General features: G+C 31.3%; 2 protein-coding genes across 6 annotated transcripts in view; both read right to left on the reverse strand.

Annotated features, from left to right (window-relative positions):
• Window positions 1-6,392, reverse strand: part of LOC145334275 (uncharacterized) — a 46,027-nt gene extending 39,635 nt beyond the window's left edge. The window contains exon 1 of the mRNA XM_080179670.1: window positions 6,305-6,392. Within this exon, the coding sequence (XP_080035796.1) occupies window positions 6,305-6,319 (15 nt within the window). The 5' untranslated portion in view covers window positions 6,320-6,392. The remainder of the gene's footprint in view (window positions 1-6,304) is intronic.
• The window catches only part of LOC145334274 (glycerol kinase 3-like), a 159,711-nt gene extending 148,148 nt beyond the window's left edge, over window positions 1-11,563 (reverse strand). For all 5 annotated transcript variants that reach the window (XM_080179664.1, XM_080179665.1, XM_080179669.1 and 2 more), the window contains exon 1: window positions 11,536-11,563. The gene's annotated coding sequence lies outside the window, so the exon portion shown is untranslated. The remainder of the gene's footprint in view (window positions 1-11,535) is intronic.
• Window positions 11,564-12,482: the final 919 nt, after the last annotated feature.

Genomic DNA, 12,482 nt, shown 5'->3' on the forward strand with positions numbered 1-12,482 from the left:
GTGAAATTCAATTAAAGAAGCCAACATATAAGATAGCGTGGTCATAAACTTTGAGTGCAAAAATAATTTACAGAGCAATGTTCCATCTCTCAATGCCATTATGAAGGTTTTATTGATAAATTACAAATATAATAAGAAAATAAGTTAAGTCAATGGTTACTACGAATTTTTTTTATAATAAATATATAATACGTGGAAATATTGTCAGGGAAAAATTTGTCGTCAATTTAGGTTGCTAATATGGTCTTCATAATAACGTTCATTCAGTAGGAGGAGAAGGTATAGGGTAAAGGGGTTGGATGGGGGGTATCGTTATTTTTGCTAGCTGCAAGTATCACTTAATATGGTACACCGACAAACGTCCTACCGCGACAAACGTCCTACTACAACAAACGTCCTACGCGACAAACGTCCTAAACGACAAACGTCCTACTGCGACATCTCTTAAGTAAAACGTCCTAAAAATTTAAAGGTCGAATTTTGTAATGCAAGGATGTATTGGGTTCGAAACCATACCATTTGATAGCCAACACAGACTTTGGGAAAACTGTCGGACAGATTTTTAAAATTTAGCCTATGGTTAAAGTTATTCAAAAAATAAATTTCAGTTAAAGATTATTTTCCTGTGTTTTATCGCCATTTTGAATTTTATATTGATAAGTATTCTTACAATTAGAGGATTTTGTCCTTAAATTTGGAAGATTTTTTTTATTTCATAATTTTTGAAAATTTTTAGGACGTTTTACTAAAGAGATGTCGCAGTAGGACGTTTGTCGCGGTAGGACGTTTGTCGTTTAGGAGGTTTGTCGTTTAGGACGTTTGTCGCATTAGGACGTTTGTCGTATTAGGACGTTTGTCGGTGTACCCTTAAATTTAGAGTACATAAAATCTGGTGCAATATCCAAGTAATTATTTATCGATTGTTTTTTAAGATACGTTTATTCAGGGAGAGAAAGGAAAATGGCAAAATAAAACTTTTTCTCCAATTCTAATACAGCGATTTTAAGAGATAAGACAATGAATAATAAATTGAAATACACATCATCAATTATGATAAACAAAACTGTCTAAAATGTAGATTAAAATCATTGGTTAAAATGATTAGACACTTCAAGTGTAAACCAAACATCAAAATTAATTAAAGATCCCAAGGTTTTCATACCAACATGATATTAAAACTTTGGGTACTAGTATAAGAAAAAGTCCAATGTCCCCTCCCTCCCTACAATTACATAAAAAGTTAAAAGGTTCCAGGATAAACGCAGGGGTCCCAAATGGAGGAATGGACAAACGCAGGAGTAGACAGAGTAGACAAACGCAGGAGTGGACAAAAGCAGGAGTGGACAAACGCAGGAGTGGACAAACGCAGGAGTGGACAAACGCAGGAATGGTCAAACGCAGGAGTGGTCAAACGCAGGAGTGGACAAACGCAGGAGTATTAAAATATTAACTTGATGAAGTATTTCTATACAAATTAGGTTAGGTTAAGATATAAATGTACAAATAAGCCCACACAGGGTTATGGCATTAAAAAAACCTAAAAGAAAGTCGAAAATATGTTATGTTAGGTTAAGTGTCCACTACTGCGTTTGTACTGCGTTTTGGACTCATGCGTTTGTCCTAGGACTAGTTATAAGATTAATTTACTCAAATTGTCTTTTCCCCACCCACCCTGCATTGAATAAAAAGATTTGAAGCCTTTTGAAAAAAAAGAAACCAAACTAGAAAAAGGAAACCTGTAAATTGAATGTCTTTTTATGCTCCATAATTCAAACCCATAAAAACTTTTTCAATAAAATTACATTTAAATGGTTTTTTTTATTTTTGACCTATAAAGATTCATTTTTTGTAGATTTAATTTTTTAATTCATGTCCTTTTAAAGATTACTAGCACTGTGTTCGAAGGGGTAGGGAAGGGGCTAAAAAATAGCCTAAAACCAGGCACAAGACTTAAATCTAACAATAATATACTCTATTACCATTCGAGGAGGTATATGAAGCTCCTATAAAGTGGAGAACTTCATCAGCTTAGTTTTAACTGAAATCTTAAGCTGAATGGCGATTTTCCATGGGAAGGTGGATTTACCATCCCCCAAAATAGGTATAAACCTTCCCAGGACCTATGAGAAGAAACATTGTAAAGGAGAACCATATAGGTTGAGCAGTTAAAGAGATGCTTTGGTACAGACACACACAGATCCTGTTACTTTTTATATAAGAATATGAATATTTAATTTCTATTTTTAAACTTTATTGCTGCGCTTCTTATAAACAAAATTATTCCTACTTATTTTATGACTTATCATTACGATGCATTAAAGTGTAAAAAATGATCTTCTAATTTTTGAAAAATTAGTTTAAACTTCCCCTAGAGGTATATTCTAAAGGTGCTTATAGCTAGGCTTCTAAAGGGATAAGACAATGGCCGATAAATCGATGTACATCCCCAATGATGATACACAAGATTACCCCTTTTGCAGATTACAATTAGTGATTGAAACTTTAGACATTTAACAAAATGAACCAACCAATCTTAATTCTATAAACGTCCCCAAGGTTGTTAAGCCAACGAATAAAACGTAATTATAAGACTTTGGGGGTTAGTGTAACAGTCCAATGTCCCCTCCCTCCCTGACAAAAAGCCCACGGGAAGAAAAAAAAGTGTTTATGAACTTCAAATATAAATCTTCTAAATTTTGACCTTTAAACTTAATCTGCAATAGGACGATTGAACAAACCATCGTATTATAGACAGCTTTCCGCGGATATTAAAACGATAAATTATACGAATGATTAATATTATGTTTTTTCATTTTACTATTCGTCGAAAATGTCTATATTACGATACGATTCATGATTTATCAGTATAGCGGAAAAATCGGTTCTAATCCAGCGGATATTAATCGGTTTCGTAGCCTTACTGGAATGTAATTTAAGTAATTTTAAGACATATTTTAGACTTTTAATATTGTTAAATATTGAATGCGTTGTTACTTTATATATGTACTAGCGGATACGCCCCTAGAGGCCTCTAGTGGCACTTTTAATGTTTTTTTGTTCTCTAAAATACCTAGCTTTCAAGTCACTACGATACCTACCAATGTTGCGTAGGAGCCTTTATACTTAAAATAAAAATTTCGATTTATTGGGATTTCTCTTGGGAGGGTGGTGGTACCCTCCCCCAAAATAGTTATAATCCTTCCCGGGACCTATGAGTAGCTACCCTGTTAAGGAGAACCCGATCGGTTCAGCGGTTACCGAGATCATTCGGAAAAACAAACAGACACACAGGCAGACAAACATCCTTTTACTTTATTATAAGGATGTTTGTCTTTCTCTTTTCTGGATGTTGTCATCTTTGTTATTCTAACACGCATTATGGATTAAATTTTACTCATATTACATGGAATTTTAAACTTAATTCGCAACTTAAAGCAGTTTTTTGATCTGGCAACGAAAAAAAAGAACAATCCTATTAAAAAATGCAGTAAGGTTTTTATCTGTCGCTTAAAATCTCAATAACTACTGAACCGATTGGTAAGCTTTACATAGCTCCTGTGATGGTTTCAGGCCATTCTAATTTCAGATTAAAGTCTTGGAAAGGTTTTCAGCCATTTCTAAAGTCTCTGTCTCTTTGAATACAGAGTATTTTAAAGTAGCAAAACTTCACTTTAATACAATTTGCTTAAAAATGAGGGGGGGGGGAGACTATTTATTTCTCATAAGCAGTCAAACAATGACTATATAACACATAAAGAGTAGCCTCGCTACTAAAAGTCAATTAAATTCCAAACAATTCCGAAATTAAAGCATGAACTTTTAAAATAGCAATAGTAGTTATTTAATGCGAAATGAAATGAGTAAAATTTTTATGTCCCTCTGTTTTTTCAATACTGTTAATTTTTCATATTTAGCAAAAAGACATACAATTGTAGTTGCAACGTTTTAACCCTCCTTTGTAGTTAAAACAGGAATCAAATGGGATAAGACAATAGCCGAAAAATTAAGGTCCATCCCCAATCATTATACACAAAATTATCCCTTCATTAGATTCAAATTAGTGTTTAAAATGTTTGGACACTCAACTTAATGAACCAACCAATCAAAATTCAATAAAAGTACCCAAAGTTGTTGAGCCAACAAATAATACCCCCAGAACTTCCCCTGAGTTAAAATGGTCATAATTATTGTTACTTTCAGTATTAATTTAGTCTAAACATGGCTATTTCTAAAAACTAAAGATTTTGTAAGAACATTTTCGTACATTTTATTTTTTGCAATGATTTGTAAATTATTATTTCTTCTGCCCTTTATAGCCGCCCCCTTACGTCATCTAATTCCAGGGAGGGAGGGGACAATGGGCTGTATATTACACTAGTCCACAAAGTTTTAAAATAACGTTTTCTTTTTCGTTGGCTTGACAACATTAGGGACACTTTTATTTAGTTTTAATTGGTTGGTTCATTAAGTTGAGTATCCAAACGTTTTAACCACTAATAGTAATCTACAGAAGTGATATTTTTGTGAGTCATTATAGGGGATATACATCAATTTATCGGCCATGTCTTAATCCCTGTAATCTATTTTAGTAAATTCGGACAGATTTGATATAAGGAAAGGGCAATGAATGATTAATTTATCCTCCCCAAAATATTTGGGGATTCTAAGTGATAATACAATTAACGACAAATAATTAGAATATAGATAATCAAAATTATAGGCTGAAAAGTTTGAACACTGCTATTTGAACCAACCAATCAAGATCTAATTAAAGTACACAAAACTTCTCAGACATATGGAGAAATTTTGTATACCAACATTGGAAATGTAAATCGATTTATCATCCATTGTCTTACCTCTTAAGATACCGAAAAAAAAAGAACTATCCCAATTTTCCTTTGCAATTATTTGAAATCGAAACCGATTTAGAAAATAATTTAGAGAGACGTGGGTCGAAAATATTTTATTTAGATTTTTCGTAAAAATTTTACTTTTTTGTACTGGGATTCTGCACTTATAAGCCACATCAAAAAATTAATTAATCTTATAGCTAGCTGTAGAATGAATTCCTTTTAAAATATTGGATACATATAATAATACTACAAGCTGTAATACAATGCTATACATAAATTTTCAGTATGGCTGAAAACCGGTTCTAATCCAGGGAATATTAATTTGTTCCTAAGCCATACTGGAAAATCAATTTTTACCCTATAAAAAGTATAAATCCCCAAACTAAATTTGGCGAATACTTTTATTTTTTATCTTTGATTTCTAAATTAAGATCCTGCTTTTAAAACTTTGTAAAGAGACAACTCCCTAATTTTTATATTGACGTCATAATGCAATATTAGCTTAGGTAGAAGGTTTTAGGCCCTACCAACTAAAATTTTTGCTGTTATTTTATGAACAAAAGATGGTACTTTTATACTTACAGTCACAAATTGGCATTTTAATAATGGCATGACGACTTTGGTCAGACTTTGATCTAAAAATTAAATTACTGCCAAACTTAAAATTTAATATCAAATGTAATATTTATATCATTTGATATGTTTTCCAATAAGGCTTCGAAAACAAATAATATCCACTGAATTAGAACCAGTTCTAACCCATACTGAAAAAAACATGTATCATATCGTATTTTCTACGAATATTAAAATAATAATCATAATATTAATACAAGTTTTGAAAGGCCCGGGACTTCGGCTCTAGGAGCTAACAAAACAGGAATTTAACTTTTTTATTATAATATACGAGGATAAATTTATTGAAAAATTAAACATTTAATTTAAATGTCAAAAAGTCGGTATCCAAAACATTTTCAAAAAAAAAGAGGGAGGACTTAATTTACTTGATTTATAGTTTTTTCGTTATAAGGTCACTTTTTCACCATTTATAAAACAAGTTTTTTTTTAATGTTAATGTTCTAACCTTTTAAGATAAAGATTTTTAAAAAGTTATTTTTAACTTAGATAACAAGCTCCACCAAAAAGTTGAACAAAATTAAGGTAGAAAAAAAACAGATGGACATCTTCTACATTAAGATAACTACCTAATAGTTATTATCGCATAGTATTATAGACACTTTTCCGCGGATATTTAAATAAAAAATCATAAGATTAAAACTGGTATTAACATCATGCTTTTTATTTCAATATTCGTGGAAAATTGTCTGTAATACATTTTTTTCAGTATGGCTGAGAACCGGTTCTAATCCAGCAGATATTAATATTTTGAAGCCTTACTGGAAAAAAAATGTTATTTTTTTATGGCTCGCTAAAAGTTTTAAAATTGATGTTACCTTAGTGTAAGCCATGGTTGTGTTATACTAAAGTCTATTCACAAATAAAAATGCTACACTCAGCAGATATCTATCTATCTCATACGCGCACCTGCTATCTATCTATCCCCTTCTACGCGCATGGTATCTATCTATCCCCTAGTGTACGACGCGCACGTGAAGGTTGGAAGGTGCGTAAAGAGATTATTGTGTGCATGCACCCAGGGATCTAAAGGGATATGACAATGGACAATATGTTGATGTACATCTCCAATGAAATTACCCTTTTGTAGATTACAACTAGTGGTTGACTCTCAATTTAATTAACCAACCAATCAAAATAGTCACCAAAGTTGTTAAGCCAACGAATAGGAAACGTTATTATAAAACTTTGGGGACTAGTGTAATAAACAGCCCAATGTCCCCTCCCTCCCTGGCGCGCGTAAAGAGATTCTTGTGTGCACCTAACGAACGTTCCGAACGATGGATAAAAGCGCTCAAATTAAGGTGTCCTAATAAAACGACGAATAAATGAAGCCATAGTGTTTTCTTCCCCATTTCATGAGTCTATTATACTTCGGGGTAGGTTTTTAGCTATTTTTTAAAGAGTGCATGGAAGTCCAAGCTTTTTTATTTTGAGGGGGAAATACGAGGTGTTCCAAATGTTTCAAAAATTTTAATGTATTCCAACCAAAATATTAAAAGATGTAAGAAAGATTCACTTAATTTGTAGAACACCAAACTGTTGCTAAAATAATTTTATTGCCGGGAAAGTAACTTAGATTTCTTTTTAGTAGCGAAGCTACTCTATTAATCACTATGTCTGTCTGTCAGCATGTCTGCCAGTCAGTTCTAATGGCATATAAACATTTAATAATCTATATTTTATTGTCCGTCTGTCTGTCTGTTGGACATGCTTTAAAAGATGTAAACGTTATTCTTTTAAGGTTTCGTGATTTTTAAAAACTTTTTTCTTTGATATGAGAACTGAACGTCTGCACTACAACTCACTTTGTCCGTTTGTCTATTCCTTGATTTTTTTTTTGCTTCGCTACTTATGGATGTTGTCAACCTTGCTTTATCTTAGCATGCTTTGATTTATAGGTTCAATTTTTAGAGTTAGTTTAAACTGTTCTATGTATTACATTATACATATAATATCGATTTACTATTTTGTTAGTCTGTCTTTCTATTTATCTAACTATCAATATATAAGTTTGCCCATATCTATCTTACACATTATCTGTCTGTCTGTCTATCCAACTTTTATAAGTATCGTCAATATATACAAGTAACTATAATTTTATTATTATTCTATCTATCTTACACATTATTTATCTGTCTATCTATCTAACGTTTATAAGTATTGTTTTAAATCTAACTAACTTTAATTTTATTAGTCTATCTATCTATCTTACACAGTATCTGTCTGTATTTCTAACGTTTATAAGTATGTCAATCTATCTAACTAATTAACATCTTTTATTTTTTCTAATATTTATTTGATCTATCTATCTATCTAGGATTTCATCAATCTATGCATCTATTTAATATTTTATAATTTATTTATCCCTCCTTTATTAGTTTTTATTTATATTTCTATAGATAATTATAATTTACTATTTTGTTTTTCGATCTAACTATCTATCTATCATTCTATCCAACATCTATCTCTCTATATAACTAACAACTTATTTGTCTGTCTTTTTATCTCCTACCGTTTTTTCTTGCATATCAATTTGTTCATTCGGGTATTCATTTAAACAAGAAACATTATGTCCATGGCAAAAACAACCTAACAATGTTTTACATTGGCTCTTTTCTTTGATTAAAGCATGTTAGAATTGTCCTAGCAATTTCAAACTTTGCGTGATGATCGTAGCATGTGGTTAACAGAAAGTCCGTTTAAAAATGTTGATTTTAGAGTTTTTATATGATATTATTATCCTATTCGTCTGATTTTTTGAGCATTGCTTTCTAGGATAACAATGTACCAAAATCTAAATAAAGTATCTCTTTAAGAAAGTACTAAATATAAAAGTATGTCTTTAAACATAATCCTGTATTTAAGCAATTTTGCAACAAGTTATTCCTTTCCTTTTATTAGGTTATGACTCTCTACAAGTGTTAGTGTTTGTTTGTTTTTCCTTCTTCCTTTAGAGATTCGCTTTTATTAATATTGTCATCCTTGTTTATTTAAAAATCGTACATTATAAATAGAAAAATATTACTATTTTTTACAATAATTTTGATATAAAATATTATTAAACAGAAATTAAAGAGTATGTCAATTTCGTTGGTTAGTTTCAATTTTAGGAATTTTTTTAAAATCAGTCAATGATTATGCCAATACATACAAACTTACTCGAATTATAGAGTAGCTGCGCTACTGAAGAAAAGTCTTACAACAATCGATTTAATATTACTTGGATGTTGCACCAGATTTTCTTGTGCTCTAATAAAGTGATACTCACAGCTGGCTACATGAACAATACCCCCTCCCCCATCAGACCTATTCACCCTATCCTTCACCTTCTACTGGATGAACGCACTGACCAATAAATGAGGGCCATATTAGCAATCTAAATTGACGACAAATTTTCCTTGTCTATATATCCTTGTATACTTTATCTATTCTAACAACATGAAGTCATTAAAGAAAATGCTTAGCGCATGAATTAGTGTTCACTAGTGCCAAATTTTAATTCAGCAAAACTTCTTTACAAATAAGTTTACATATGTATTAAAAAGGGTTGACACCTAAGACGATAAAAAATGGTTCATACTGCTGCTATTTCACCTTACTATTTCATTTAATAGTAAGAGTAGGGGTAATGCCTTGGCCCAAAACAGGCGCAAATCATTACCATGCACATTTAGGACTTCTCAGACAAAGGTCGTGCAATCAAAGGGTTGGTTGTTAAAAGGGCCTGTGGCCATATTCATTAACAACAGCAAATAGGCAAGATTTGGTCCAGAGATTAATCAAAATAAAAGATCACAATTGCTCTTCAGGCTAATAGTCTCGCCTTTGAAAGTTCATCATTTTGGATTTTACAAAGTTTTTCTAAGAATAAGATAATTGAAGATGGGTTAATATTTCTATCAAATTTAAAGCTAAAGAAGTATATTAAAAGGCCAAATTTATCTTTCATTGAGCTATCAATGATTATGTCTTTAAGCAGGGAAGAAGGGGCCAATGGAAAGTAAATTACACTGGTACTCAAAGTTTTATAACCCTGTTATCCAAATCATTGCATTAAAAACTTTGGGTACTTTAATTAAAATGTGATTAGTTGGTTTTTAAACTTTTTAACAAAGGGGTATTTTTGTTTATAATCATTGGGAGTGTTAGTCAAATTATCATTCCTTAGAGTCCTCTAGGGGGCACTTGAGGAGGAGAGAGTCAAATTTAATAACCCAATTTCTTATTTTAAATTTTAAAAGAAAAAATTTTTTTTTTTTTGGGGGGGGGGGTTGCCTCCCCCCTCATTTTTAATTTTAGTTAAAAAAAATTTTTATTTTATTTTGGGGGGGGATTTTTTTTATTTTTGGGGGGAGAAATTGTTATAAACCTTCCTGGGACCTATGAGAAGCTACCCTGTTAAGGAGAGCCAGATCGGTTCAGCGGTTAGCGAGATCCTTCGGTACAGACACATAGATACACAGACACACAGACAAACAAACATCCTGTTACTTTAGTATAAGGATTAACATATCAATTACGATTCCTTGGTTTAAATAAAAAATCAACACATATAAAATCTAAATACCCTTACGTAAGATTCTTCTTTCTAACCTTTCTTTCAAAGGTTAAATTTTCTAGTTTAAGTTTCTACATACATAAAAATTATATGTCCCATTCGACTGGGAGGGAGGTGATATTGGGCTGTTTATTACACTAGTCCCCAAAGTTTTAAAGACTATTTTCTCATTAGTTGACTTAACAACTTTGGGGAATTTTATTGAATTTTGATTTGTTGGTTAATTAAGTTAAGTGTTTAAACATTTCAACCACTAATTATAGTCTACAGAAGGGGTAATTTTGTGTAGTATTATTTGGGATATACATCAATTTATCTACCATAGTCTTATCCCTTTAGATCCCTTGGCGGTTTGCGACCTTTTTAATTTCATACAGGGCAATAGAATATAAACCAGAATGAGAACATCCACAAGTTATAGTGGAGCACAAAAAATCATAGATGGATAAACGGCCAAAGTGAGTTATGGTGCAGATGTTCACTTGTTGTAAATAAGAAAAATAAAGAGAGAAATATGCAATTAATAAAAACCACAAAAATCACGAAACCTTTGTAAAAATACGTATTCAAGTCTTTTTAAGCATGACCTACAGACCAAGTGAATTATATACAGGGTGCTCATCCGTACAGGAATTCTTCAAAACAAATTATCCTTAATAACAGCCGAAAAATCTCATTTCCCCAATTGCGGTACGGACGGACTTACTGAAAGACAGAAAAATAAATTATATAGTTTCGCTATTAAAAAACCTAGACGATAAGAATTTGATATTATTTTGGTTGTGCTTATCTAAAGATGTCATTCTTGTTTATTTGATAACACTAAGAGAGAGAGAGAGAGAGAGAGAGAGAGAGAGAGAGAGAGAGAGAGAGAGAGAGAGAGAGAGAGAGAGAGAGAGATAAACATTTAGAAAATTAATAATCTCACGAATAAAAATAAGGACGATAAAAGCATTTACACTCCCAATTATGAATAACAAAATTACCCATTCTGTAGATTATAGATAAGCTTGTTCTTAAGAAAACAATTTTGGGGGGTAGAATTATATAAGTAAGATCCTTCGGTACAGAAAGACACACACACAGAGAGACATCCTGTTACTTTTATATAATGATATTGTTTTTTGTTTTGTTTCTCCTTCCCTAAGTAAAAGAAAACATTGTTCATAATTAATCTGTTATGGATATAGGATATATTATACGTGGATGTAATGACAGGGAATAATTTTTAAGTCAATTTAGCTTGCTAATATAGACCTCATTGTCGGTCAGTTCGTTCTGCATTTGATACTATCTTTTTTTCATTGACCTATATGTGTATTTATGTAGATTTAATAAAAATCAGACTGACAATAAAAACAATAACTAATCTAAAATAATCTCTTTTAATAGTTAAAAATCTATCTCAACCATAACATTTAAAATTAGTAACTACTGCTGCTTCATAACGAAATATATTTCAAAGAAAAAATCTTCATTATCAATCGCATCTCTTGTAGAAGTGAATCAAGCAATATTAGCTAGGTCGTTTTAATCTTACATATATCGTCCAATGTCTTATCTCTTAAAATCCCAGTAAAAAGATTTATTGATAGATTTTTAAAAAATGTCCGGAGACAAAAATAGTGCCAAATAATGACCAAAATTACTTTGATGCAATAAGAACAAGGATGAAACAAAAGCAAGAAGATGGTAAAGTCCCTCCACAGATTATGACGTCATACGATAGAATAACCAATGAGAGGCCAGTATAATTTTACCATTGGTAAATTACAGTTTATACTGGCCTTTCATTAATTATTCTATCGTATGACGTCATAATCTCTGGAGGGACTTTAATCATCTTACAAAAGCAAAAATGATTATAGAGTTGCTTCGCTCATAATATTGTACTTAGTTCTTCAAGGAATCAATATTCCAAAAGTCAGGTGAATTTATAGGATAATTATATCATTCAAAAAAACTGTCAAAACAGTAGAAAAATGAGCATATTTTAAATGGAAGTACAGATTGTCTAGTGACGTTTAATAGAGTTGCTACGCTTTCTAAATCGTACCTAACTGTTATAAGAATCATCATGCAACGTTTAAAGACGATAAGATAATTCTAACATGAATTTATTAGTAATAGTTATTTATCGCTTTTTGCGGGTTAATAAAAGTGGTATTAATTTTATCTTAATATTTGTGGAAAATTGTCTGTAATGCGATGAAATACATGATCATTCAGTAAGGTTGAAAACCAGTTCTAATCCAGCGGATATTAGACTTTTTCGAAGCAAAACTGGAAAATTTTTACTTTTATTTTAATCAATTTTGCATCATAGCTAAAATTATTTTGATGTAAGATGATTGAAAATATTTTTCTGCATTTTTTAACAAGGATGGCAATACCCATGAAAGAAGTAGTTCAATTAATTAGAAAGTCGGGCAGGG

Source organism: Acartia tonsa, chromosome 12 (genome assembly GCF_053477335.1).
Source record: "Acartia tonsa isolate MP-2025a chromosome 12, ASM5347733v1, whole genome shotgun sequence".
Taxonomy (NCBI): domain Eukaryota; kingdom Metazoa; phylum Arthropoda; class Copepoda; order Calanoida; family Acartiidae; genus Acartia; species Acartia tonsa.